We start from the raw sequence: 26,319 nt of genomic DNA, 5'->3' as shown, positions 1-26,319 counted from the left end.
GTATTCCATTCTGTCACACCTTACAAGAACAATGTTACTTTTTAGTAACTATTCAAAAGTAATATTTCCACCAGAAATGTAGTTTAACACATTTTTGTACTTTATTTCAGCTCAAGTTTTCAAATATAAAATAGAAGCGTTTGTATTTACCAGAATAAACACGGCGTCAGGAGATGTGTAGTCCACGTTCTCTATATTTCATAGTTTTATATGTAACATTCTTCATCGTAACTGTGTCCCTACAGTAAACTGTGTTTCAGCCCTTCATGAAGTGGCAGTGACATGTTCTACCACCGCAAATGTACCATCAGTAGTTTTCCACCTTGGAAAGTTAGAATACACAGAATGTTTGAGTTTTGTGGGGAAAAGAAATCCACGAGGATCAGGTAACATTTACAGGAAGATTTCCTAGCAGCGCGCTCACATTAATATTTTACTTCCAACATGGGAGCGAACGAGCCAATCGCACAAAAGCACTTTAAATCTTCAGAGATTGGCTCGTACATTATTTAGAAATAAATCCGTCAGCATGAGAAAACCAATTAAGAAAGGTGATTCGACTCAGAAGAGGCATCCCTAGTTTGATTGATCGTAATATATATTACGTATCGATAAATAAAATGTATTATTAACTAAAAATGTGCATCTTTTAGAAATAATACCATCAAGTCAGGTATGCGCGTTCATTTTGTACAGCTGGTGTTTTTAATGAGGCTCGGTGGTTAGCATGCCCGTCGTTCAATCAGAGGACCGGTGGTCCGATCCCCGGCTCTGCTCGTCCTCCTTGTTGTGGCCTTAAACACTTGACCCCTAAATGACCCCTACATGACCCCCGCTGCTGCGTCTACGACGTAAAGAGCAAACACGCGAGTCGCTTTGGATGAAAGCGTGAGCTAAAAGAAATGTAGAATATTTTAATGTTTTTTTAAAGTGGGTTGTTAAAAAGCCGTCGCGGCTCAAGTAAACACTTGTTTCAGGAATCGATTCGACGGCCTCATATCAGAGTGACCTGCACATCGTGAAGGTCAAACTCTTCTGAGCAGTTCAATTTAAAGCGATCGACCGTCGTTATTTTCTTTCCTTTCTGAGCTTGTTTCTAACCTAAAACCAGGAAGGAATGATATTCAAGTTCAAGTGAACAGGAAGGAAAAGTTATAGTGCAATAAATGTCCAAGTGGAGTCAGGAAGTGACCACACTGCTCTACTCTTTCCTCCTGGAGACACTTCAACAGCCAAGGAAACTGTTTAAATGAGGAACAGTAAATAAATTAAGAGTTTTGATTATGTATCACATGATTTTCTAGAGGGGACTCAAAGTGGAGAATCCACTAGTGTGAGACACACTTGTGAACATCTTTCCAGTTAATGCAGTGAGGAGTGTGTGGGAGTGTGTGGCAGTGTGTGAGAGTGTGTGGGAGTGTGTGGCAGTGTGTGGGAGTGTGTGACAGTGTGTGACAGTGTGTGACAGTGTGTGACAGTGTGTGGGAGTGTGTGGCAGTGTGTGCGTTAGCTGGAACCACCGAGTGACCCTCTCCTGGTCAGGCTCTGTGTGCTGGAGCTCAGGCCTCGAACATCCGTCAGGCGGCTCGACTGAAAAGAAACACAACGGACGTGAACGAGTGACAAAGACCTCTGAACGGATGAAGTGAACACACGTGCAGGACGTGTGCAGGACGTGTGCAGGACGTGTGCAGGACGCGTTGTGACGGGGTGAACTGAAGAGCTGCTGTCAGCTGAGTTGTGGCAGTCCAATTCTTGTAGTTAACAAATGTAATAAAACATTAACATAGTATAACACTTTGATGTTTGATACACTATACGATTACTTTTTTAAAACTCTTTCGACGTACTGAATACTTCCTGCAAGACTGATAATATTAATGGCAGATATACATTTACAGGAAGTAAAGTTACATTGAGATGAGCAGAAACATCTCGAGAATAACATCTAATAAATACTAAAATATATCACTGCATTAATCCGTTGGAATCAGCCCATTGATGGGAAAGCGTCTGCTCACCTGGGCTCCGTCCTGACTCTCTCTGGCTCCAACGTTCAACATATTCAGAGAGTTCGCTCTCTTCATTCTGAAAACAGCACACAGAATATCATAAACCCTTTTATACATTTCATAAATGGTCATCGTCTAAACACACAAAACGTCTACAATCTCAGTTTCACTGATTTGGAAAGAAAAGTACTAACAACACGGTTTAACGTCGACAGTCTAAAAGTTGTCCCAAAGGGGATTAACGCCCCTGCAACAGAATATTACCCAGCATTCCTCGGGGTGGTTTCCTCCATTCCGACCCCTCTCAGCTTGCGGACGAGTTTCTCGCTGCTTCTGCGAATCGACTCTCTGAGTTTGGTGAAGGAGCCGCTGCGCTTCAGGCTGCCGAGGCCGTCCGGTCCCGATCCAGCGTCCTGCGGTCCGGACCAGCTGGGACGGCCGTCGCCTGCAGTACAGACGGACAGAAGGACAGACGGCAACCGACCAGCGCATGAGCTACGGATTGCAGAAACAACTTCTCTTCCATCAAACCTGAAGTCATGAATGAATATCTGAACTCAGAGCCGGTTCAGACGGTCGACAACAGAACTCAGGTATCAGACTTTCCTTTGATTATCACGGTCAGACAACACAAACGTACATTATCGTGCACTTCTTTTCATTCTAAACTAACTTTCTGCCCGTCACTGATGAAACATGTTCATTCATTTAACTCATGAGGAAAGCGTTTTCTTCTTTAGGGTCAAAGGGGACTTGATGAGCAACTGATCTCTGGCTTGGTTCAGTAAACTCAGACGTGATGTTGCTGAAGGTCTGGAAAGAGCAGCGGCTCACTGAGACTGAACTGCAGAAAGATCAAGCTGTGAATGACTAATATGATGCATACGCCCTCATCCTGTTGTGCATCCTGGAGGCAGATGTTGGAAAACCTGAAATTGTGAAACGTGAAGCCATCGAGCCTCAACTTCTTCTATCAGATCTCTCTATTGTCTGTCAGGATGGACGCTTGCACGTACAGCGAGAGCGAGAACTCATGACCTGCATTCCCTCTATTGTCTGCATGATTACAGACAATACAAATACTAATTATTTTGCTAACGATTTCTTTTTCAGTCCACTAGATGGCGCCGAATTGAAAACCGGCAGAGAAAATGATTTATTAAAGTCCGATGAACCCGGTGAAGACTTTATATTATTAGATACAGCTGGTGGCAAACCGTGTAGTTTGCTATGAATAAAAAGGTAATAAATCTCAATATATGTTATTGAAATACTCAGTTTATCGCAAAATGTTGGAAATCTCAATAAGATCGTATTGCACATCATTTCTCGAAACAAGGTCAGATACAGCTCGTGGTGGCGGACATGTGATATACTTTCATATAAGTTTTGCACCTTCTACGGATCCAAACTCCTTTTCGTGCGCTCTGGTCAGAATCTCCTTGTAAAGGGATTCAGCTTGTCTGTACTTCCCCTGCTTCAGGTAGCACGACGCCTGCAGAGAACACAGAATCAGGGAAAAGACCAAAGAGAAGATTTAAACAAGAGAGAAAGTGACCAAACAAAGAGTTAGGGTTTACATTTATAACCCATAAAATAAATGTTAAACATAACGAGTGTGTGTGTAAAAGGCTGTGAGGCCGTGCAGCGGGTCTGATGGTCCAACCCGCATGGTGGAATGAAGTTGCTCTGCATGAAGGCGCCGGCTCAATGAATGCAAAGTTTGAAACTCTTGACCTGAATGATTCGACAGGAACCGGACACGAGGCGGCGGTCTCGCTCACCAGGTTGTTCTTGGTCTTGGCCACGTTGGCGTCGTCCGGGCCCAGCTTGCTCTGGTAGATGTGCAGAGCGCGTTCGTAGTACTGCTCCACCTCCTGGTACTTCCCCTGGTTCTGGCACAGCAGAGCCAGGTTGTTCAGCTGCTTGGCCACGTCCGGGTGGTCAGTACCCAGAACCTGAGGGGGCGGGGCATACACACGCAACACACACGCTGAGGACGGGAAATGCATTATTCTATCAACAACATGGGTTTTTTTCATGGGTTTCGTGATACAAATGTGTGAATTCTCTCACTTTCTCTCGGATCTCCAGAGCTCTTTTACACAGCGGCTCTGCTTCCTTGTATTTCCCTCTTTTCCCATAAAGCACTGCCAGGTTGTTGAGCGTCGCTGCCACCTGAAACAACACAAACGCACAATGCACATTACACACCCAGTCTGATTCATTAAAAGCTTAAATATACTTTATGTGTGGGGGTTATTGTCAACAGAGTCTCACACATCGAGACTTTAGTTCAGTGAGAACTTACAGCCGGGTGGTCGATTCCCAGAGTTTTCTCTCTGATGGCCAACGCGTCGTTCAGCAGGTTGGCGGCTTCTTTGTATTTGTTCTGATCTCTGGGGAATAAAACACATCACACTGTTTGTCCCCTCGAGTCAAACGTTTCATAGAAAACTCTGTTTCGTTGAATCGTGTTTTTATGTCCACTCATTTTACTCCATAGCGAGCTCTAAGCTTATGAAAGCTGTTTATATTCCTGTGATCATAAACGTTTGTAGTTATGATACAAAACATTGTACTTCCTCAATTACCTCAAACTTCAGCTAACAAGGTTCATGAATTAATTATCAATATCGATCAATACCAAAACTATATATTAGTTTGTCACTTCTGCTTTTCACAAACTTTCCAACTGTTACACCACAAACTATTATGTTTTATTTGAGAATATAATAAACAATATAATTGTATTATATATTTTGCCAAACACACGGTCACGTCGGTCCATCCTGTGATTTTGGGTCATATTTTTTTATTTTAGGTTATTATTCTGCCTCTTTCCCGGCTGAGAGTTATGGAGGCCGCGTTGGCAATTATGAATGACAGTTTTGAAAGTATTTTGCCAATTCAGGACGCTCATCTCGCTCCACAGCCGGCGCAGAGCAAGTATCATGTCGACATAAATAGTCCTTCATGATATAATAAACATTTAAAGTGAAATCATTTTAATACAAACGGATGTTACGCAGAGCCTTGACATCCTAACGAGGACAATGTCAGTAAATCAGAGTGAAACACAGACTTCCTGTGCACAGACGTGGTGGAGGCGTGCTGTACATCCCATAAAGTAAAACCAGCCTGGTCTCACCTGTAAACCAGCGCCAGTATGTTCAGCATGGTGGCCACGTCCGGGTGGGTGTGGCCTGAGGACTTCTCCAGGTCTTCCAAAGCCTGTTGAGACATTAAAATAAGGCGTTTCCAGGCCTGAGCGCTGCACATGATGGTTTTCATTTCCTCGTTCAGATGCCGCCGTTGAGCAAACGGTTCTCAGCTTCAATTCGGGTTGCAAAGGGGCGGAAAGTTAACGGTAAATTTCCACGGGAAGTTTTTTTGCAAAAGCATAAAACAGGGAACTTAAATGTAGTTGAGAACAAGACGATGTTGCTCAGCTGGACCCTGAATGCAGAAACATAAACGTAAACATAAAACATTCTGTTGTTTTTAACGTCTTTGTCATCAGTGTTGCGTCTGAATGTTTCAGCCCTTTGGAGAGTGTGAGAGCGCCGAGTTGCTTAGAGGCCAAGAGCGGTACTGCAGCCAGAGATTTAAATTACAGCTGCAACATATTGAACAAAATAACTGAACTCGTTCATTTTTTGGAGCTGTGAACTTAGTTCAAATTTTGAATTATGGACTATGAACTGGACTAGTTCATGTAGATCCAGGAAGAAAGCATTTAGACCTGAAAGGATTCAGGGAAAACACTAAAGAAAGAAATTTGTGTTGGCGAGTGGTGATCATACGGAATACACCTTTTTTTAATTCAACGTTCATGTTTTCGTTGTTTGATGAAAGAATAAAGTTCTACTCACAAAATGTCAAAAAGGTCAAAAATGTAATTCTTAAAAGTTGTATTATCAATGTTTGCATGCATGTCTGCTTATGACAAGGTAAATACAGTTAAATTACCCCAAAATTTCCAGTTTATTCCCGTTAATTCCCGTGGAAAGTTTCCAACTTTGAATATTCCGGGAATTTTGCACCCCTAGCTAGAATACAGAGACCCTGTTGGAGGTGAACGCCCCTCTCACCTGCTTGCAGAGAGGCACGGCGACCTCGTATCGGCCCTGCGACGCGTACTGGATGACCAGGTTGTGGAGCGTTCGGAGGCGGGCGGGGATCTCGTAGCCGCCCTGCTGCGCCGCGGCGGCTGCACTGCTGTGGTGAGGCTGAGACGCTGAGAGACACAGAATACGAATCCAGCGTGGACTTGATGAAAGCAATGCAATGCTGGTTTGAGACATTTCATTAACGTAAGTAAAATAATAAAATCAGATACAGTGAGGTTGAGATTGGTAATATTCAGAAACACTTTGTTATAGCTGTCGATATGATCTTTACATCCCGACTGCAATCAATAAATCAAAAGCTCTGACAATAAAGAAAACTGAGAGAAGAAATGGTGACAAGCTGCAGCTTTTGGAGCTCCTTCTGCGAGCCACTTACAGGCAGAGAGTTGGCAACATGGAGCTCGGCTTTGCTCGTTTCTCAAGATGGACCCCGTTTGTTTTAAAGCTTTGTCAGCGTTTGACTTCACCGCAGCTTTAAATCAACTCTCGCTGTGTCGCTGCGGTGAAGAGTCATCTCTCTGTGACGCTCCAAATCTACACCAGTGATGTTTGATGTGGAGCTCAGTCACTTCACCTAAATTACAAAAACATTTCTAGCCGTCACGAATCAAGGTGACTGGAGATTCTTTTGTGATGACGCTAACCCACAATGTGAAAACTATGTGACCTTCCCTCCTTTGAACAAGCAGGAGAATGTCTCATTCATGCTGGGAATGACTGCAGAGCGATCTGCGCATCACATCAGAGTCTTACTCTGCGACGGTTCCTCGTCCTCGGTGGGGAAGAGGTCGTCCAGAGACTCTTTGGAGGAAGACGTGCCTTTGTCCTCCTGAAGTGAGACACAAACACACTCGGCAACGAAGGAACTGCAGATGAATCATCTCATCATGTTCTCAATATTTCTCCATTGATAAAATATATAGTGAATGTAAATTATTATTTTAAACTAATGGACTAACAGTTAAAAGTTGGAGATGCTCTGGAAAGTGGACGAGATCAAGCAGCAGCAGGGAGCGATGAAAAAATATGTTTTCAGCTGCTTTCAAAGAATAAAGTCCAGAAAACATCCAGTTTGATCTGATCTGTCGGCTACTTGTAGTTTGCAGACCTCGTTTGTATTTTTTGTATGTAAATACATATTTATATGTAAATGTGTGTATCTATGCTATCCTTTGTTCTTTTTATGTCTTCTGTGAAACCATTTGCTTCTCATTTTGATAAATGTTATATGAATAAGCTTTATTATTATCAATTATACGGATATGTTTTTAGATTAAATCTTCATTGTACAACATGAAACTAATAGCAATTATCTCAATATTATAACAATCTAGTGCAAAAATACTAAACGTGGTCTGTGTTTTATCTAAGAGACGATCAGTTCTTAAAACTGTTCACAGCCAGGCGTTTCCCATCATGCATTGGGTCATGCAGTCACAACTGTGGCGCCTCCCTCTTGCGAGGGTATCGTTGTTCGAGTGTTCATGACATCGGAGCAAGTCGGGATCAAGTTGGACACAAATCTGCCCGGCATGCGATCGCCAGTGATGGTTTCTGCGCAGCGCTGCAGCTTTAAGAACCCGCTGTCAGTGTTTCCCCTCATCGGCTGGTGAAGTAGGGACAGACAACTCTTCCTCAACATACATTTGTGTTTGCATGCAGTTTCATTTTCTGTCTCCTCACCAGCTGCGGCTCCTCCAGGTCGTATTTGCGGATGGAGGACATGAACTGCAGGTGTCGGTTCTGCTCCTCCAGGGTGACCACCTCCTGCTCCCGGTCCTGCAGCCGCTGCTGAGCTCCTGCCAGCTCGTCCCTCAACCACTGGTTCTCCTGACAGAGACGACGCACCTGAGGAGGAGGAGGAGGTGGCAAAGTAGGGGGAGGAAAAGAATAAGGGACGAGAGTGGGGGAGAGAAAGCAAGGAAAAAAAGGAACGAGGAAAGGAAAGCAGATGGTGGAGAGCAGAAGAACATAAAGGAGGACAAAGAGGAGGGATGTGAAAAGAAACAGGGAGAAAAGAGATGGTGAAATGATAAAATGACACGAGGGAGGACAGGGAAGACAGAGGGGGAAGAGGAAGAGAGAAATAAGTACTTGGATGTGAAACACACAGTGAAGGATTTAACGACATCAGAGAAGCTCCATCTACACTTCATCTCTTCAGTTATTCTTCTCTTTTTTTGCTACCATGTCCTGCAGTGACTCACCTGAGCACGCAGCTTCTGTTTCTCCGCCTCCAGTGAGCCCAGATGAGCCGACAGCGCCATCATCACCTGGAGGGACGAGAGGCAACTGAAACGTGACGTCCAGACGGCATCTCTGCTCTCTTTGCTTTCAAACGCTACTCATATCCTCAATCAAACTTTTACTCTAAACTGTTTTCTTTGTACCTAACTCAACTTTGAATTGCTTGCGCAATCCTTAAGACAAAGCCTTTCTTCAGGACAAAGAGGTGTTGTATCATTACTGTCAGCCTTTATTCTATATTATTGTATCAGATAATCACCTTTGAACATTGATCAGTGTATTTGTCCTGCCAGTAAATTAATAACTTTGAGGGCAAAGCTGTAAAAACACTGAATAAAGTTGACATTGCAAACTTGTTACCAAAAAGTTGCCTGTTGACACATTCAGATGAAATGTAGCGACTAAAGCGTTCACCTGGAATTACTTTTTCTGTGTACCTGAAAAATGTGGCGGGCCATGAAACTTAAAGGATGAGTAAAAGAGGCGACAGAGCTCGTAGCAGATTCTAAGTACAGAGAAGACCTTTCTAACGCTGCGGACCTGTGCCTCGCTCAGCCCCAGCTCGATCCTCTCCAGTGATTGGCGGACGATGCCGCTCTTCTCCTGCTCCACGCTGCCGCTCTCTGGCGCCGCCCGGCTCTGCATCGCCTCCTGCAGGTTCTCCAGCAGACTGCGGTTCTCTCCTCTGAGCGCCTCCAGCCCGGCGATCACCTGCTGAGTGTTGCACAGAATCTCCTCCGCCGACAACATGGCTCCAGTTCTGAGGTTCCTCCTCTCACAGCAACTGACCTGGGAACAGCACAGAGAGGACGTACACGTTAATAGTAGAGGAAGTTATTATGGTGGCGGTTGAAGTAATGGTAATAAAAGATCTGTGGCAGCAATAGTAGTAGTAGATGTAATACAATAGTAAAAGTGTCAGAAGGAGTATTGGAAGTTGTTGGACAGCGATAGTAGTGACATAAAAGTAGCAACAGCCTGTTAGTATTAGAAGCAGTACAAGTACTACCACAGTAGTAGAAGTAGTAGAAGTGGCATAGCAAAAGCACTTGTCGGAGCAGTGCAAGTACTACTTGTAGAATTGGTAGAAGTACTAGTAGCAGTAATACTTGTGGTGTCAGGATAAGTATCGACATATTTACCAGCTGTAGTAATATATATTAGTAATGGAGGCAGTGCTAAAAGACATAGCAGCAGTAGTGAAATATGTATCTACTAGCGAACAGAAGAGGTTTGAGAACTCGTTCAAAGTATGAATATTGTGTTTTTTTTCGCCACATTCTTTACATGCGAACCAACTTAAAATTTTACCAGCAAATAATACTTAAAGTATTTAAAAGTCAGGGTGTTTATATGAATGTGGCTTTAACTTTTATTCTTGCAATTTATTGTTGATTTAACTGATTCACTTCAGTCAAGAAACAGCTCATTATTAATGTAAATGTATAAAGATGATCAATACATGGATTCTGCCCAAATATTAAAGGTAATATTTTTGTTTCTGATGTTCATTATCAGCAGACTGTAGACAGAAACAATAATAACTTTACTAAACACAAACATATGATGTGGTTTAGTTTCCTCTTTTCTGAGAGAAGTGTCTATAATACAAATGTTGAAGTACATGCAGTTTACGACTGTACAACAATACAAAACGATAACAAACATGTTATTTTCTTAACTAAATAACTTGAATAATTTGAAAGTACATGAAACAAATAATTACACATGCTCTCCATACGTTGCGTTTACTGTGGGCGGCGCCTCATAGTTTGTTTACTGACAGGAATAATGTATTTTTAGGCTAATTTAAAGCCAACACAAGCCTCTCCAGCGATATAATGACGACTGCGTCACATAACGAGATATCTCAGTTAATTCTGTTGTGAACGCATCATCGGCTGTACTGGACCACACACATGCGTTTCTACAAGGATGGTATTCATGCTGCGAAACACGATGAAAACAGACAAACACGCAGGCGTCATCTCGGGTCCACATGAACACAACGTTATTAATCACCTACCTGCTAAATCCAGGCTGCGGCGGCGTGGTTTCGTCTTTTTGTCCCCTCTGACCTGTTGTTATTGTTTTTAATTGTGAAGTGAAACTTGTCATGTACAGCGGAACATCTCCGTTTACTGTATCTTTCAGTGTGGTTACTGTTGAACAGGTGGGACGGAGAGAAACTAAAAACTGTAAATGATTCACCTGCTGCCTCCTCGGCTCTCAGCACCTCCTGTCATCACAGACACATTAGCATTAAGCTAGCATGACAACACTCCAACTTCCGGTTCTCATCTTCAAAGTAAAAGAGTCTTATCGGTGCATTTTACTTAAGTACTAAGAAAAGTACTTCATATCAACAAAATAATTACAATCGTTTGAAAGCCATGTTCAGTTTTGTGCAATAACTTTACAAATATGTGTAAGTTACGTAGAGATCGACTGGTCCATCCCGTTATTTAGTACAATAAAAACACAGCGCTTTATTTTGAAGTCAAAGTATCATAACTTCCTGTATTTGTCCAGATATGTGCGAGTGAATTGACCCTGCAGTGGAGGAGCAGCTTACCTGATCCCATATCTCCCATCATACACTGCGGCACCGGGCCGGCCGTGGTGTCCTGTCCGGGACAAGGCCGCCTATCTGCCGCAGAGGTGAACTGCGTGCGTGAGGAGAGACAGCCAAGATTATTTATGACAGATTATTAATTAAATTAACGATTTGATGCGCTTTACCCAACCAGTGAAGAATAAAGATTATTATTATTATTCATTTTGACAGTTTGTGGTTGAGCCTCCTGTGCATCTATATTGATTGAATAGGAATGCTATATTGATAGTTTTTCTTCATATTTAAAAAAGTTTGTATGTAAAAGAAACACACATTATTACTATTATAGGCTCTTCAAAATCTCACCACCTTCCTTTAAAGAGGGACTTTAATTGAAAAGGACACTAAGATACCAATGTCACTGATTAAATTAAACTGTCTTTCTCTTTGTGTGTGTGTGTGTGTGTGTGTGTGTGGGTGGGGGTGTGTGTGTGTGTGTGTGTGTGTGTGTGTGTGTGTGTGTGTAGAGGAATTAATAATTACCCCATTTTTTTTGTAAAAAACAGATTACTGGATTCTTTTCTCAGATAAAGTGGTGATTAATATTTACTAAATGTGCCGCTTTTATTTTCTATATTTATTGATTTGTATAGTATTTGGACGACTTCTTAAAGATCCTGTTTAACAGTGTCAGGAGGGCAGTTTATTAGATAATGGGCCCCTGGCTGCTGAAAGGCCCCCAACATAGGAGCAAGACCTCCAGATCAATTGAGGCGTAAAATTACCACAAATATCTCAATGTGTCACTTTGCATTCTCCCCCAGGTGATTTAATATGCCATAACGTTTACTTGTAATGGAGTATTTTGTACAGTAAGACAACATTACTAAGTAAATTATCTGAATACTTCCTCCATCATGGAGTTTTGTTAAAATATTCCAAGTAAGTATTCTAATAAGTATAAAAGACTGATCACGATTAACGGCTAAAATAAAAAACTGAACATTCAGTTTATCAACTACTTCTAATTGAGCCCTTTGACTCCCAATAGGGGCCCATTGGACCCGAGACCCTTTTCCCCTGGGAACCTGTAGACCCATCTAGTCATCCCTCTGGGCTTTGACTTCTTTTGACTTTCTGTTGATAAAAGTTTGAGTTTCTAAAGATGGCGCTATGGACAGGTGAGATAGCCCAACACACAGGAACCATAGTAAGAGCATGCAACAGTTATACGAGGGGTTGATGGACGGCTCAGCTGTCAGGTGCAGAGCAGCTCCCTGTGGGGGCCGGCAGGCAGGGCGCGGCCTTATAAGGTCTCTGGTCCCAAAGGGAAACTCCTCCAGGCCTCTGCTTACGACAAGCAACCCTCCATACATGCTGCTCACATATCCACTGGTAATTACCAGGGTTAGTGGAGCTACCATGTTTCTACTCATTAAACTGCACAGTCTCCATGTTTCTACTCATTAAACTGCACAGTCACCATGTTTCTACTCATTAAACTGCACAGTCTCCATGTTTCTACTCATTAAACTGCACAGTCTCCATGTTTCTACTCATTAAACTGCACAGTCTCCATGTTTCTACTCATTAAACTGCAGGGTCTCCATGTTTCTACTCATTAAACTGCACAGTCACCATGTTTCTACTCATTAAACTGCACAGTCTCCATGTTTCTACTCATTAAACTGCACAGGCTCCATGTTTCTACTCATTAAACTGCAGGGTCTCCATGTTTCTACTCATTACACTGCAGGGTCTCCATGTTTCTACTCATTAAACTGCACGGTCTCCATGTTTCTACTCATTAAACTGCACAGTCTCCATGTTTCTACTCATTAAACTGCACAGTCTCCATGTTTCTACTCATTAAACTGCACAGTCTCCATGTTTCTACTCATTACACTGCAGGGTCTCCATGTTTCTACTCATTACACTGCAGGGTCTCCATGTTTCTACTCATTAAACTGCACAGTCTCCATGTTTCTACTCATTAAACTGCAGGGTCACCATGTTTCTACTCATTAAACTGCAGGGTCACCATGTTTCTACTCATTAAACTGCACAGTCTCCATGTTTCTACTCATTAAACTGCAGGGTCTCCATGTTTCTACTCCTTAAACTGCACAGGCTGCATGTTTCTACTCATTAAACTGCACAGGCTGCATGTTTCTACTCATTAAACTGCACAGTCTCCATGTTTCTACTCCTTAAACTGCACAGGCTGCATGTTTCTACTCATTAAACTGCACAGTCTCCATGTTTCTACTCATTAAACTGCACAGTCTCCATGTTTCTACTCATTAAACTGCACAGTCTCCATGTTTCTACTCATTAAACTGCACAGTGTCCATGTTTCTACTCATTAAACTGCACAGTCTCCATGTTTCCAGGTTGGTTCTGTTGCTCAACCTGTGAGCCTCGGGCAGAAATACTTCAGCCTTTAATAAAGCACTTCAGCCTTTAATAAAGCTTTATTTGTTCATCTGTCGCATTGGAGATGTTTGAATTCCCTTCAGCACAACGACTGTGTTCCTGTGAAACAGGAACTGATCTCAACTAATTAGCTCCTTAATTACATATTTTATTAGGTCCTGATGTGCATTTTATTGTTTCTTTTGTGAAAAAAAACTAATGGCAATACAAGAATAATTGTGTTGTTCATCGTTTGTCCAGACTGAAAACCAGAGGGGACAAAAGCTGATCGAAAAGCTCAGCTTTTAATAAACCACTTCAGCTTTTTTATGAAGCACTTCAGCCTTTAGTAAAGCACTTCAGCCTTTAATAAAGCACTTCAGCTTCTAAAGCTCTTCACACACATTGACCTTCATAATAATGGTTAAGTCGTTGTACTTAAGTCCACTATTATTGACTCATTAGCTACTGACTTCAATTCAAAGTTGTGTTTTGATTCATTTCTTTAAAAAATGTTCGTAAAATACTGTTTTTGTGAAGTTATTTGTAAAGTTCTTACAATAGGGAACTTTAATTATGTTATTGTCTGATTGCTTAATGAGCTCAAGGTAACCTTTCTCTAATGGACAAGCGCGCGCACACACACACACGCACACACACACACACACACACACGCACGCCAGACTAATGAGACAGCTGACTATCTCGACTGGATATATCGTTATCGTATATATATATTTCATTTAGCTGTCGCCTCGCTGCTGCAGCGCTTTAGCAGCTCCGCCTGTCATTTCAATGTCAACACTAAAAATAATATTACAGCGACTGTTCAACCTCAATCATTCATTTCATACATAACACACCAACGCACTGATTCTGGGCGGAAGGGTGTGTGTGTGTGTGTGTGTGTGTGTTTGTGTGTTTGTGTGTGTGTGTGTGTGTGTGTGTGTGTGATGGGCGGGGGGATTCACACTGGCAACACAACATTGCTGTTGACCCACAACAGACGAGCAGACGACAGGAAGAAGTGATGGTCCGCTCTGCTGCAGTTATGTGTGTGTGTGTGTGTGTAAATCTATAGATACATGCACACACCTGTAGACGAGCACATGGTGTGCATGGTGGGACATAGCTGGATTGATGTGCACGTAGACACACACCCCCCCAAAATAATCATGCGACACACACACACACATCAGAGAGCAGCTGAGAAATGTCACAGCTGGTCTCTGATGTAAAATTAGAAGTGAATGAGTTAAATGAATGACACACACACACACACACACACACACACACACACACACACACACACACACACACACACACACACACACACACACACACACACACACACACTCTGCTTGTTCTTTAGATGCTATTTGTTTGCATTTCCTTTAAGATGCTGAGTTTTGGGTCCACTGACTTCCTCTAAATTAAAGCTCCTGTAAAGAAGTAGATGTTACGTTAGATTATTGTTCCTTTACAGGTTCAGCTAATTTGAGATTAAGACTTTTGCTTCCACTCTGTGACCTCTGGGTCACACACAGACCACCCACTTAAACTGGCTCAATGGGATCTGTGACATGGCGGCATCAATGCAACATAAGAGCACAAGGTGAATAATAGTATCAGTAATATATGTTTAGTATTTCATTTTTAAGTAAAATATACCTGTATTTTCAATTAGTTTTCAGTAGATGAACACTAGATTATTCATTTGTTAAACCTGACAGTGATTTCATATGAAATAAACTTATGTTGGTAACTTTGGCTTTTCATGAGTAACAATGAAATTGATGGATACACACAGAATTCACAGCCATATGACGTCATCATGTGTTAGAATGTTATGAACATGAACATCTGTAAAACTCTTCAGGATATAGAGAGGAACAGAGGACGTCTGGAGAATGAGAGTTTGGACCCGGAGTCTGAGAAAAAACAATAACTTCCCCAGTTGATTCCTGACATGGAGGCTTTTTTTCTGGATTACAGGGTTTCTGAAATGTTGTATTAAATATGCAAATTATGATCTACAAATGCAAATAGACCAAGTAGTAAACTAAATGTGTTGTAGATGCTTTGTTAGGCTCAAAGACGACGTTTTGCAGGAGCAAAGCAGCTCAACATTCTCCACATAGCCGAGAGCATCTCTCTGTCTTTCCTTCACAGAACTCTAACCAGATTGTTTGTCATGTCACTTGTGACAGAAGTGAAGGCATGAGCCATGAATGCATACAGATGTAGTTAACCCCAGCTACAATATGTAGACATCAACTTAAATCCCAGATTAAATCCCAACTGTTGACTGTTTTGTGTCCATCGCTCTGTCCTCTTCTCATTCTGGCAATTAAATCAAAATGTTGTCGGTCTGGTCAAGAGGAGGTGGACGGACAGATGAATGGACGGAGGGACGGGGGGACATCATGACAGCTGAGTCGACGCAATTCAATCGGGTGTACTGGTACCAGAGATGGGAGGACCTGGTGAAGCGGCGCTAAAGATAGAAATCCAGGGTTCACCCCCGTGACCCCGTCACCGCCTCACGAGGCAGCAGGTCGCTCATGTTCCACTGCGAGCTCATCGCTGTCACCTTCACAGAATAAACACCCCAAAAAACACAGACGTTCAAAACTATCGATCAACAATAAGATAAATGACTTACGTATGTAACCAGCAGTGAAATGTTGGGAGAATGATCAATAAAGTGAGTCCAGCACACACACACACACACACACACACACACACACTACAATCAATACAGTGCAGAGTAAACATTAACACTACTGAACATGTTTTACAATCCTGACCGTCGTGTTATTGCGGCGCCATCGTCACGTAGTGACATCATCGATTTATCAGATTTCAACAAAATAAAACTGCTTCGACATTTCCTTTTGAGGGAAGGTTTTTTCTCCCAGATTACATTTTACAACTTGATGCGTCACAAATAAATCAAAGTCTGCGTATGAGTCTGCACGAGGACCTCAGGGTCAGAGCGGTGGACGACGTCACAAACACCACAGGAGGCCGATGTTTGCATGCGGTGTGAAACCAAAACTAACTAAACCAGAACACCACCGACGATGTACACATATGCATATTGATATTGATACAAAACTCATGTTTGATGCACATCTGTGGTCTAAGGAACACAAACAATGCGACCGTGTCATTCTGCTTTGGGGGAGTTTACTGAAACTCCCCCAAAGCAAACATGATGTTTCCTCCAGAATATATTTGCTAAATCCAATAAATATTACGCAACATATTTTGTCTTGGATGAAGTTGGAATGAAACAAAGCGAGCGGGGAAACATTCCTTCACCTTGGACTTGTTGAGCGTCTCCAACAAAGCCTCACTCCTCATTGGCCGGCGCGCCGTCCCTCCCTCTCAGTCGACGCCGCTCATCCAGCTCGGCTGTTTCCACCGTGCGGCAAACCCAACATGCACACGGTGACAGAGTCCCCTTACAGACGCCCGGGTCTATTTGTGGTGCTCCTCAAACTGTTAACATGATTTCTTTCTGGCTCGCGACTGTCGAAGCGAGTTAGTCCAGTTCAGGAGGAATCCAGAGACGCATGAGGGCTGCTGCTGCTGCCGGAGAGTCTTTCATAAGAGAACCACTTCCCTTTGGCTTCTGTTTTATATGTCTTCTTAATACGAGATCAGTTTTAAGCCTTTAAAAAGCAGTGTCTTGATAAACACCAACAGAAACAGGGCTAAATTCAGGAGAAGGCCCACACGTCGTTGTTACATCCCTCTCATCCCACTCGGCACGAGCGCCACAAAGACAATCTCCTGCGCTACAAGAAGTTGTATAATGTTGATGGGATCGTCCCAAATACGCTTCACTGCAAGCCAACGGTGGTCCGACTGCCAGCTGTTCCTGGCAACACCCATGTGTGAATTTGTGAATGCATGTAACCCTCAACTGCTCCCTGAGGCCTTTGCTGTGAAGAGGAATCTGCCGTCAGACTGCAGTCCGGCTCAAACGAGCTTCATGTACATGAAGCTCGTTTGAGCCGGACTGCAGTCTGACGGCCTGAGCGCTCACTTCAAGCTTCACACAAATGTGTCTGTGGTGCAATAACAATATTAGTTTCTGAACAAAGATGATTCCAGTAGGTTTAAGTGACATGTTCAGTTTGAACCATATTTGGATGATCTGGATAAAATTGTCCATCCATCCATTATCTTAACCGCTTATCCTCATTAGGGTCGCGGGGCGCTGGAGCCGATCCCAGCTGTCAAGGGGCGAAGGCAGAGTTCACCTGGACAGGTCTCCAGTCCATCACAGGCAGACATATAGACAGACAACCATTCACGCTCACATTCACACCTACGGGCAATTTAGAGTCCAATTAACCTGAGCAGCATGTCTTTGGACTGTGGGAGGAAGCCGGAGAACCAGGAGAGAACCCACGCTGCCACGGGGAGAACACGCAAACTCCACACAGAAGGACCTGCAGACCAGTATCCGAACCCCGCCCCGCCCGGGATTCAAACCACAGACCCTCTTGCTGTGAGGGTCACCATTGCGTCATTTCATTTGCATATCGTCCTAAGCTGTGTTGGTGCATGCACACACGTATCAATGCACACATGTATCAACGCACACATGTATCAATGCACACATGTATCAATGCACACACGTATCAATGCACACACGTATCAATGCACACACGTATCAATGCACACACGTATCAATGCACACATGTATCAATGCACACACAAACTGCACCAACGCTACGATGTCGTAAGCGCCCGTAACACAGATCGGTCTGAGCAAACCATTTCCTCCCTCGTCCCTGCTGCCTCATATGGATCAGAACTTCATTTCAAGCATTTCCTCACATAGACAGACATCAGATAACGAACGCTCGGTTCAATATCGTGTCATTTTGCGTGCACTAGGCCCATAAAAGTATTTATCTATTTGATGTTTTTCTGTGTGCAACCTGCTCACGAGCTTCAGATCGAATCGTTATAAATGATTCACAGCGTTACATAACTGTCCTTGGTGCCTGTTTCCCCGGGGCAGCTGCAGGGTTCTGGGCGGCGGGGGGAGCTGGTATGGGTGTGCTGGAGGGGGGGAGGGGTGCTGAAGGATACAATGACAGTCTAAACTGGGATACTGGATCTGTGCCACGGTGGCAAACGAACCACCGGCCTGACTGGTCTGAATGGGCAGAAGACTCACACACAGCACATATCACACGTCAGTCAGCGTGACCTTTGAGTTTTATTGGGTTTGTGGTCCAGGATGTAGTGGAGGACAAACCTGTGAATTGCTTCATGTGAAATAGACTTAAAACACTCTTGAAGGGTCTGCGATGGTACGTCACAGCGGCTGCTCGGCCGCCATACTATTTATCTTACATGTTTTCTGTCTGCGTGCGGCGGCATCGTTGTATCATTTCAGGCCCCGCGATGGCAAAACTGTAACGGATTGTAGCGACATGGAGAACGACTGCTCTGTGAAACAGACTCTCTGAATCCCTTCACTCCCGAAAACAACAGTCATCTGCAAATGTGCAGTTAGAAAAGCCAGCTGAGAGTATAAACACAACCACCGCGGTGCACCCGCCTCCAGGATGTGCGCTAAGTATCAGTGTGCACTGTGATTTCATTTCTCTACAGCCATTATTGGTTCAAGTGAATCGCTGACATATATTTTTTGGCAAGTTAATCACACATGTGGGGATCTGGAGCGCTGACACAAAAGCAGTGAAATGAGACATCAGCCTCATGTGAGCATCTCCGGCGTGAGAGGTGACTTTGTGAAGGTGCACAAGCCAATCAGAGGTGATGAAGAATGATGTGTTTGTTTAAAACACCAAAGCATGTCAGCATCTTTCAGTGGAAACCCAGAGTAGCAGTGTGAACCTGGAGGTGAAATCTAGAATATTAGTTTGGTATGATTGATAATCATCAGATTCAGCTTCACATGTTCAAGTGAGAAGGGCTTGGTTGCAGATAGAGTGCCAGCGGGTCGAGAGCAGAGCCAGGTGGTGCCCCGAAACAAAGCAGTGAGCATCAAGCAGGCGTCCTGATTCCTCTCATGGTGGTTTTTTTAGCCTTGTATGTTTTGGGGAAGCTTGATGTTTTGCTTCCACTGTTTCCTCCCTTTACCTGCACGCACAGCTACAAATACAAACTATTCCTTTCTCCACCCTCGTGTCCCAGCAGGTGCTGCTTTCAGGCATTTTCCTTTAGAAGAACATGCTGATTTGAATGCTTAACACCACAACTCCTACTATAATGTTTTTATTTAGTGTGATTTGAGTTTCTTAGAGTTTAGCAGCCTGCTGACCACTAGTTCTGTTATGTTCAGGGGAAACATGCAGCTTATATGAGACGGCTGTCTGCTTTGTCACATGATGCAGTGTGATTTAATATCTCTGCGTCTGTTATGGAAGTCTATCACGTTACCAGTGAGGGGTGGATGGAGCTGCTGGACTCGAGGTTTCACAGTTAGAAGGAGATCTAAACCCTCTGGGCCCAGACTTCACAGCGATATCAAACTGAACCCACCTGGCAGATATTTGATATGATCATGAAACTTCTCAAGAAAGCACAAAGCATTAAACACACCAGGATTTGGGTTTTCCGTCCTCTGACTGATGCCTGAAGGTTATTCAGCCTGTCGACGCGACATTTCCCTCAGCGAGCAGCGACGCATCGCTCACAGTCACACCTGCAGAAACCTCCACGCAGGGAACGGCCGCAGCTCAACGAAACACAAGCTGTAATTCTGAATGTCGCCATGATGTCATCCAAGACAAAGGAGTTCTTTTATCTCCAGTTACTGCGCTTCACCGGCTCACCAGAGAAACTGCTTTTCATGAACTGACTTATTATTCAATAAACTCACATTGTAACTACAGACTAGATGATACATTAATATCTTCAATAAAGCTATCTTTAAAGTGCTTTTCACCCTTTTAAGTATTTTTTTTAAGTCCATTTAATGACATTTTATTATACTAAAAAAAGTGGAAATGTGAATTACTGAAATAATATGAATCTACAGTTGCTCTCAATGTAAATTCCTTAGGTTAAAACATTGGCCAGTGAATCCGACTTCATCACCTGTGCAATAATGGCTGCACATGCATTTAATGTAGAAACATATAACACATATTGTCCTTGCTGTTCCTCCTCAGGCTCCAGCAGGCAGAAGGTGAAAGGTTGGGCCGAGCGGCTGCAGCTGTTTCTCGTCTCGAGTGTTGTGTGATGTTCGTTCTTGCCTTTTAGAAACTTACCCGGGCACAGAAGACCCCTGCAACCAATCAAACGAGGGGACCCCGAGTCCAGTCGGCCAATCGGGACAGAGGTCTAGGTATAAATACTTAAGCCCTTCATCTGCCAGAGTTGGGCAACCCCTACATTCGGTGGACAGGATACCTCTTTCTTTTCTCCTGAGCAGGTAAAAGACAAGAAAAAGAAAATCAATGCTTATTCAGGCTTTTTCATAAACCTTAAAGGGAAAGATTATGGTGATTTTTCTATATCAGTATGGACAGACACCCAAATACTAGATGGCTCTAAAAGAGGGAAACATTTTGAACCAAATATCTGAGACAGATTCTTCAATTGATGAACACTGGAGCCATGAACACTTTGTTTTGGCTGCACACATTTGTTGTGTGTGAATGAAGAATGGAAACTACTGAAATCTGGCCTGCTCGCTCTTCTCGGTGCACATTGTAGTGAAGCTCCTGTCGCTGGACATGGGCAGCGGTATGCAGCGAGGTGTCACTGACATAAGTTGTGACTGTCAGCTGCTGCTGACGCCAGCGTGGCTTGAGGTGCGTCTTGGAATAGTTTAGGGCGCTGGATTTAGTCACGGAGCTGTGGGCGTCTGTGAGGCATGCAACGCTCTGACCTTTCAGTGCACACGCTGCCATTAATCAAACAAGCAACTCTATCTGACCGAGAGATGGCTCGTAATAGAGAGCGATGCCGAGAAGTTTATGAACACGATCATCTGGATCGATTCTGCAGCTCTTTCAATTTCATCTTTTCATTTTGTTTTTTGATTAAAGTAAATGGGTAGTTTATTATTTATTTTGTGGTCTTGACATTAAACGGTTTATTGCTTCTGATACCAACGTACTTGTTCTGCTACCTGTGTGTTGCAGCATTGCTTGACCTCTGTTTGCATTAATCAGAGGATGAATGGAGAAAGAGAAGAGAGAGAGAAGCATTGATCCTTATGGGAGGGGTGCAGGACGAGAGACACAGCCACACTATTAATAATCTTCTGTTGTGAGGGGGAGACAGGTGGTGAGGCAGGACAGCTGGGAGGAAAGCATGAGAACAGCTGACAGACAGACAGACACAGAGAGAGAGAGAGAGAGAGAGAGAGAGAGAGAGAAAATGAGACGGTGTCTCCTCTTAAGCAGAAAACTCGTTGACAAAGCACTTGAAAAACTTGGAGAATCACCAGATAAGAAATGTGGTATAAACCGGATCACTGTGTTTGTGTCTCAGGTTACATCACTGCAAAGAAAGAAAAAACATGTTGACACAAATATCTTGCAGCTTTAAAAAACTATACATGTTTCTCTAACGTCCTTCTGATTTAACACAGTAATTCAAAAAGGCCTCTGAGTAGACCGGAGTCTGTAGGACAACTTAGACGCTTCTCTCTCACACAAGTGAGTCTTCAAGCTTTGCAGATACTGAACAATAACCTTCCTCTTGTTCTCATTTCCAGGTGGAGTAAGAATTGCAGCCATGGCGAAGAACTGTCATAACGACTACAAGATGAAGTTCTCCGGGGACGAGGAGTTCCCCGATCTGTCCCTGCACAACAACCACATGGCCAAGGTACTTTGTGTATCCACACACACGCAACACACACACACACACACGCAACACATCCTGCACAGGCCTAACTACAGACACAAAGAGACACAAGCCCCCCAACAACAACTTCAATCTCCAAATAACTGCAGATTGCGACCTTGGAAATGAGCCTATGGTCAAAGAATAAGTCACAAATTATTACCACGGTGCTATAAATTCCCTTTTGTTTGTTTGGTAGAATAGTCAATAGCAAAGTATTACAAAATAATACCTTATTTGTGTTGATATTCTTGTATAAACAGGTATATACAAGTTTGCAGAGACGTTTGAGGCGTAATATGTCGATGTTGTCCAATGACAAGTCTCCGTGTGATCATGTGACCAAGCTTATGGTCTACTGCAGCAGGTCTAACACCGTGAAGACCGACAGGCTGAGCACAGACACAAAGAGGCAAAACTCGTTCAATTTGATTGCTTTGGCTGATTCATAGAGTCAGTGTGTGAGTCTCTACTTTAAACCAATGTCCTGCACACGCATCATTATGTGCAGCACGACATTGTTTTTGTTATTTTGAGGACCATTGTTTGTGTTAGAACCAGGAGGTTTTCTGAGTGCTCAGATACTGAAAGCAACTAAAATAGAAAATGACATGATTGTGTGATCTCTGACCTGGCTGTGCTCTGTTGTAGGTGCTGACCAAGGATATCTACAACAAGCTGAGGGGGAAGTCCACCCCCAGCGGCTTCACCGTGGATGACGTCATCCAGACCGGTGTTGACAACCCTGGTAACTCATCAGCATAGAGACAAACACACACACACACACACACAGGCGGGGTTTCAGGAGACATTACTGAACCAAAGCAGTATATGAAGCCACGTTTAAAACAAAATCTTCACATTTGAAGGAGCAATGTCACCAACGTCCTCGTCCCCCTTTGTCCCACAGGTCACCCCTTCATCATGACCGTGGGTTGCGTTGCTGGTGATGAGGAGTCCTACGAGGTCTTCAAGGATCTGCTGGACCCCATCATCTCCGACCGCCATGGAGGTTACAAGCCCACCGACAAGCACAAGACCGACCTGAACTTCGAGAACCTGAAGGTGAGCGCTGAAGCCCTGCAGGACAGTGTTGTCCTGCAGGAAGTCCAACTCCTCATATGTGGAGCAAAATCAAGTTTTTAACTACAACATCAAAAACGACGGCTGCGATATTACAACATCGTGTCTGTTTTGTTTGTCCTGCCTTCTTCCCGAAGGGAGGAGACGATCTGGACCCCAACTACGTGCTGTCCAGCCGCGTCCGTACCGGCCGCAGCATCAAGGGATTCACGCTGCCGCCCCACAACAGCCGTGGAGAGCGCAGAGGCATCGAGAAGCTGTCCATCGAGGGTGAGTCCAACAGGTGTTCCTGCACAGCAAAATGGGTTGTGTTACTCAGTGTTGTTTTGGGTGTTAATAAAGGCTCTGGGGGCGGCGCGTTAACGCAATGCACTCCTGACTGAGTTATCTACACCTGCGGTTATTTCGCAATCTTTCTTTTTTACTTACATCCTGTGAGATCCTGTCCGATGGAGTTTGACAGGACGACCCAGCATGCAGTTCAGCGGTGTAACTTCATGAATGTGAAACCCTGAATTAAGTTCTTACCCCTGTTGTGTATTCAGACTTTCATGTGTCATAAAACAACAGTGTGAGTGTTAGATTTTAACGCTATGAAAGAGTTAAAATATTAACACTATCCAAAGTGTAAACTTAACTCTGAGTGGATCATTTAAACACTGGCATAGTGTAGATGTTGCTGTGTAAGCTCGTCAGGCACTGACTCCTTCTCCTCTGTCTCTCCTGCTTGGCTCCTTTCAGCCCTGGCCTCTCTGGAAGGTGAGTTCAAGGGAAAGTACTACCCCCTCAACGGCATGACCGACGCCGAGCAGGATCAGCTGATCAATGATCACTTCCTGTTCGACAAGCCCGTGTCTCCCCTGCTGACCTGCGCTGGAATGGCCCGTGATTGGCCCGACGGCAGAGGCATCTGGTGAGTGACCTTGAATATGAAAATGGAAACACAAATTAGACTATATTGGTATTCCCCCAGTTTAAAGGCAAACATGATCAGATATGTGGTGATCAGCTGTATATAAACACGTCAGTACACACTCCACCACACTGTGAGCCTTCAGAACTTTCACCATCCGTCTCCAGCCCTGACATGAACATCCTGATTTCAAACATCTGTTAAAGTGTGTCATGAATACCAAAGCGCAGTGAACATTTAGCCCTGAATGCAAGTGAAGGGAAACTGAGCTGGATATTCTTCCTGCAGGCACAACGACAACAAGACCTTCCTGGTCTGGGTGAACGAGGAGGATCATCTGCGCGTGATCTCCATGCAGCTGGGAGGCAACATGAAGGAGGTCTTCAGACGCTTCTGCACTGGCCTGCAGAAGGTAAACCACATTGAAATGTTATGGAGACACATTCTGCACAATCCAACTGGGTTAAAGTCATGTCCCATGTGCGCAATACGTTATGGATACTGTATCTGTGCCATAATGATGTACATGGTGGAATTATCAAACCTTTAAAATATATATATATATATATACACCATGTGGGTAATATAACATAAAGATGTGTAATTGAGGTCTTTATTATTAACAGATATTAGCATTTATTTACATCCGTCTGGTTATACTTTAACCATCACGCAATATTAATTTCACTTTCCTCCTGGCTGCTCAGATCGAGGAGATCTTCAAGAAGCACAACCACGGCTTCATGTGGAACGAGCATCTGGGCTACATCCTGACCTGCCCCTCCAACCTGGGAACCGGCCTGCGCGGCGGCGTGCACGTCAAGCTGCCCAAGCTCAGCACACATGCCAAGTTTGAGGAGATCCTCACCAGACTGCGTCTGCAGAAGCGTGGCACAGGTACAAGAACACGTCCTCGAGCTAGACAGACATGAGGGAGGTAAAGAATTCATGCATTAGCAAATATAAGGACATGTGTTGTAAATACACATACACAGATTAATATAACTTTTTTTAACTTAAGCTCCTTCAGCTCAACATGAAAAGACTGCTGTCATTTTGTTTTAGGATTAACAAGAGTTTAAGTGCTGCATGTTGGGAGATCTAACATTAAGGATGAGTTGGACAAACCAAACCGTCTCTGGATGCGACCACCAGTCCTACACACTGCAACTCTGATTTCTAAAATATATTCTTTGCAGTATTTGCTCCTTGTGTTTTGGTTAGTCTTACTTCACGGCTCATTTACTCCATCACATCCAGAGAGAAGTATTCAGGAAGACCAGGGCTTGAATGTGTTTTCTGCAGTCTCCCTGTGACAATTGGACAAACCACAAAGGGAGGAAGTTGTGTTGAACGTGCATGCATTTAACTGTAAAAACAGGTGGCAATATTCAGCCGACTCCACGTAGCTTTCATAGCGTCACTAGAGCACCAGGGAGGGCGCTCGTGGTAGAAAGACTCATCGTTCCCGTCCTGCAGGTGGAGTGGACACGGCCTCCGTGGGCGGTGTGTTCGACATCTCCAACGCTGACCGTCTGGGCTCCTCCGAGGTGTCTCAGGTCCAGCTGGTGGTTGACGGCGTCAAGCTGATGGTGGAGATGGAGAAGAAGCTGGAGAAGGGAGAGTCCATCGACGGCATGATCCCCGCCCAGAAGTAGAGTGGACAGACAAGCAATGACTGAATCTGCGTTTGTTTTTTTTACATGATAAAAAATAAACAGGTAGCCTTGTTGTAAAGTTATTTTACTGGTTTCGGCCAACTAGCTACTTTCTACTTTTTTCTCTCTGCTCCTTCCTTTCTTACTCAACCTCACTGGTCTCCTCCTTTCCTGCTGTATCGTTGGTTCCAATCTCCGGTCACTTTAATCACACCTCTCTGTAACATCCTGGGATCAATCCATGCATAATCTGGAACGGCTATGCACTGAAAGAATGTTTTTTTTTTGGTTGGAAAATATAACTGGACAATTAAATAATGCCCCATGTAACAATCAAACCGCTCATGTTGTCTTTATGGGAAACACAGAGATCATAACAGATTAATACAGACACGTAAACAAAACCATGAGTCTAAAACACACACAGTCAAAGACATACAAATCT

At 43.7% G+C, this 26,319-nt stretch overlaps 2 protein-coding genes across 4 annotated transcripts; one reads left to right on the top strand and one right to left on the bottom strand.

The window, feature by feature from the left end:
* Position 1: 1 nt before the first annotated feature.
* klc3 (kinesin light chain 3) lies at positions 2–20,820 on the bottom strand. Of its 3 annotated transcripts, XM_068585044.1 has the most exons (17): positions 20,633–20,820; positions 10,968–11,058; positions 10,604–10,631; positions 10,419–10,470; positions 8,933–9,181; positions 8,353–8,418; positions 7,829–7,993; positions 6,899–6,974; positions 6,107–6,252; positions 5,164–5,246; positions 4,324–4,411; positions 4,089–4,190; positions 3,797–3,970; positions 3,408–3,507; positions 2,277–2,457; positions 2,022–2,088; positions 2–1,590 (listed from the first exon to the last, which is right to left on the bottom strand). In XM_068585044.1, exons 5-17 carry the CDS (start codon positions 9,140–9,142, stop codon positions 1,507–1,509), a joined length of 1,542 nt encoding a protein of 513 aa, XP_068441145.1. In that variant the 5' UTR covers positions 9,143–9,181; positions 10,419–10,470; positions 10,604–10,631; positions 10,968–11,058; positions 20,633–20,820; the 3' UTR covers positions 2–1,506. The 3 variants fall into 3 exon arrangements, with proteins under 3 accessions (XP_068441145.1, XP_068441146.1, XP_068441144.1); XM_068585045.1 differs by lacking the exon at positions 10,604–10,631; XM_068585043.1 differs by lacking the exons at positions 10,968–11,058; positions 20,633–20,820 and having other exon boundaries at positions 10,419–10,946.
* On the top strand, positions 20,691–26,212 carry ckmb (creatine kinase, muscle b). The gene is made up of 9 exons (XM_068585046.1): positions 20,691–20,796; positions 22,090–22,202; positions 22,872–22,968; positions 23,131–23,285; positions 23,441–23,573; positions 24,045–24,216; positions 24,505–24,628; positions 24,924–25,113; positions 25,696–26,212. The coding sequence occupies exons 2-9, from the start codon at positions 22,110–22,112 to the stop codon at positions 25,872–25,874; spliced, it is 1,143 nt and encodes a 380-aa protein (XP_068441147.1). The 5' UTR covers positions 20,691–20,796; positions 22,090–22,109; the 3' UTR covers positions 25,875–26,212.
* Positions 26,213–26,319: the final 107 nt, after the last annotated feature.

This window comes from Clinocottus analis, unplaced genomic scaffold, assembly GCF_023055335.1.
Source record: "Clinocottus analis isolate CAN_PGR_092001 unplaced genomic scaffold, fCliAna1.0.p SCAF_2, whole genome shotgun sequence".
Classification (NCBI taxonomy): domain Eukaryota; kingdom Metazoa; phylum Chordata; class Actinopteri; order Perciformes; family Cottidae; genus Clinocottus; species Clinocottus analis.
Note: the sequence above shows the minus strand (reverse complement) of the source record. Positions and strands in the feature narration are given on the sequence as shown.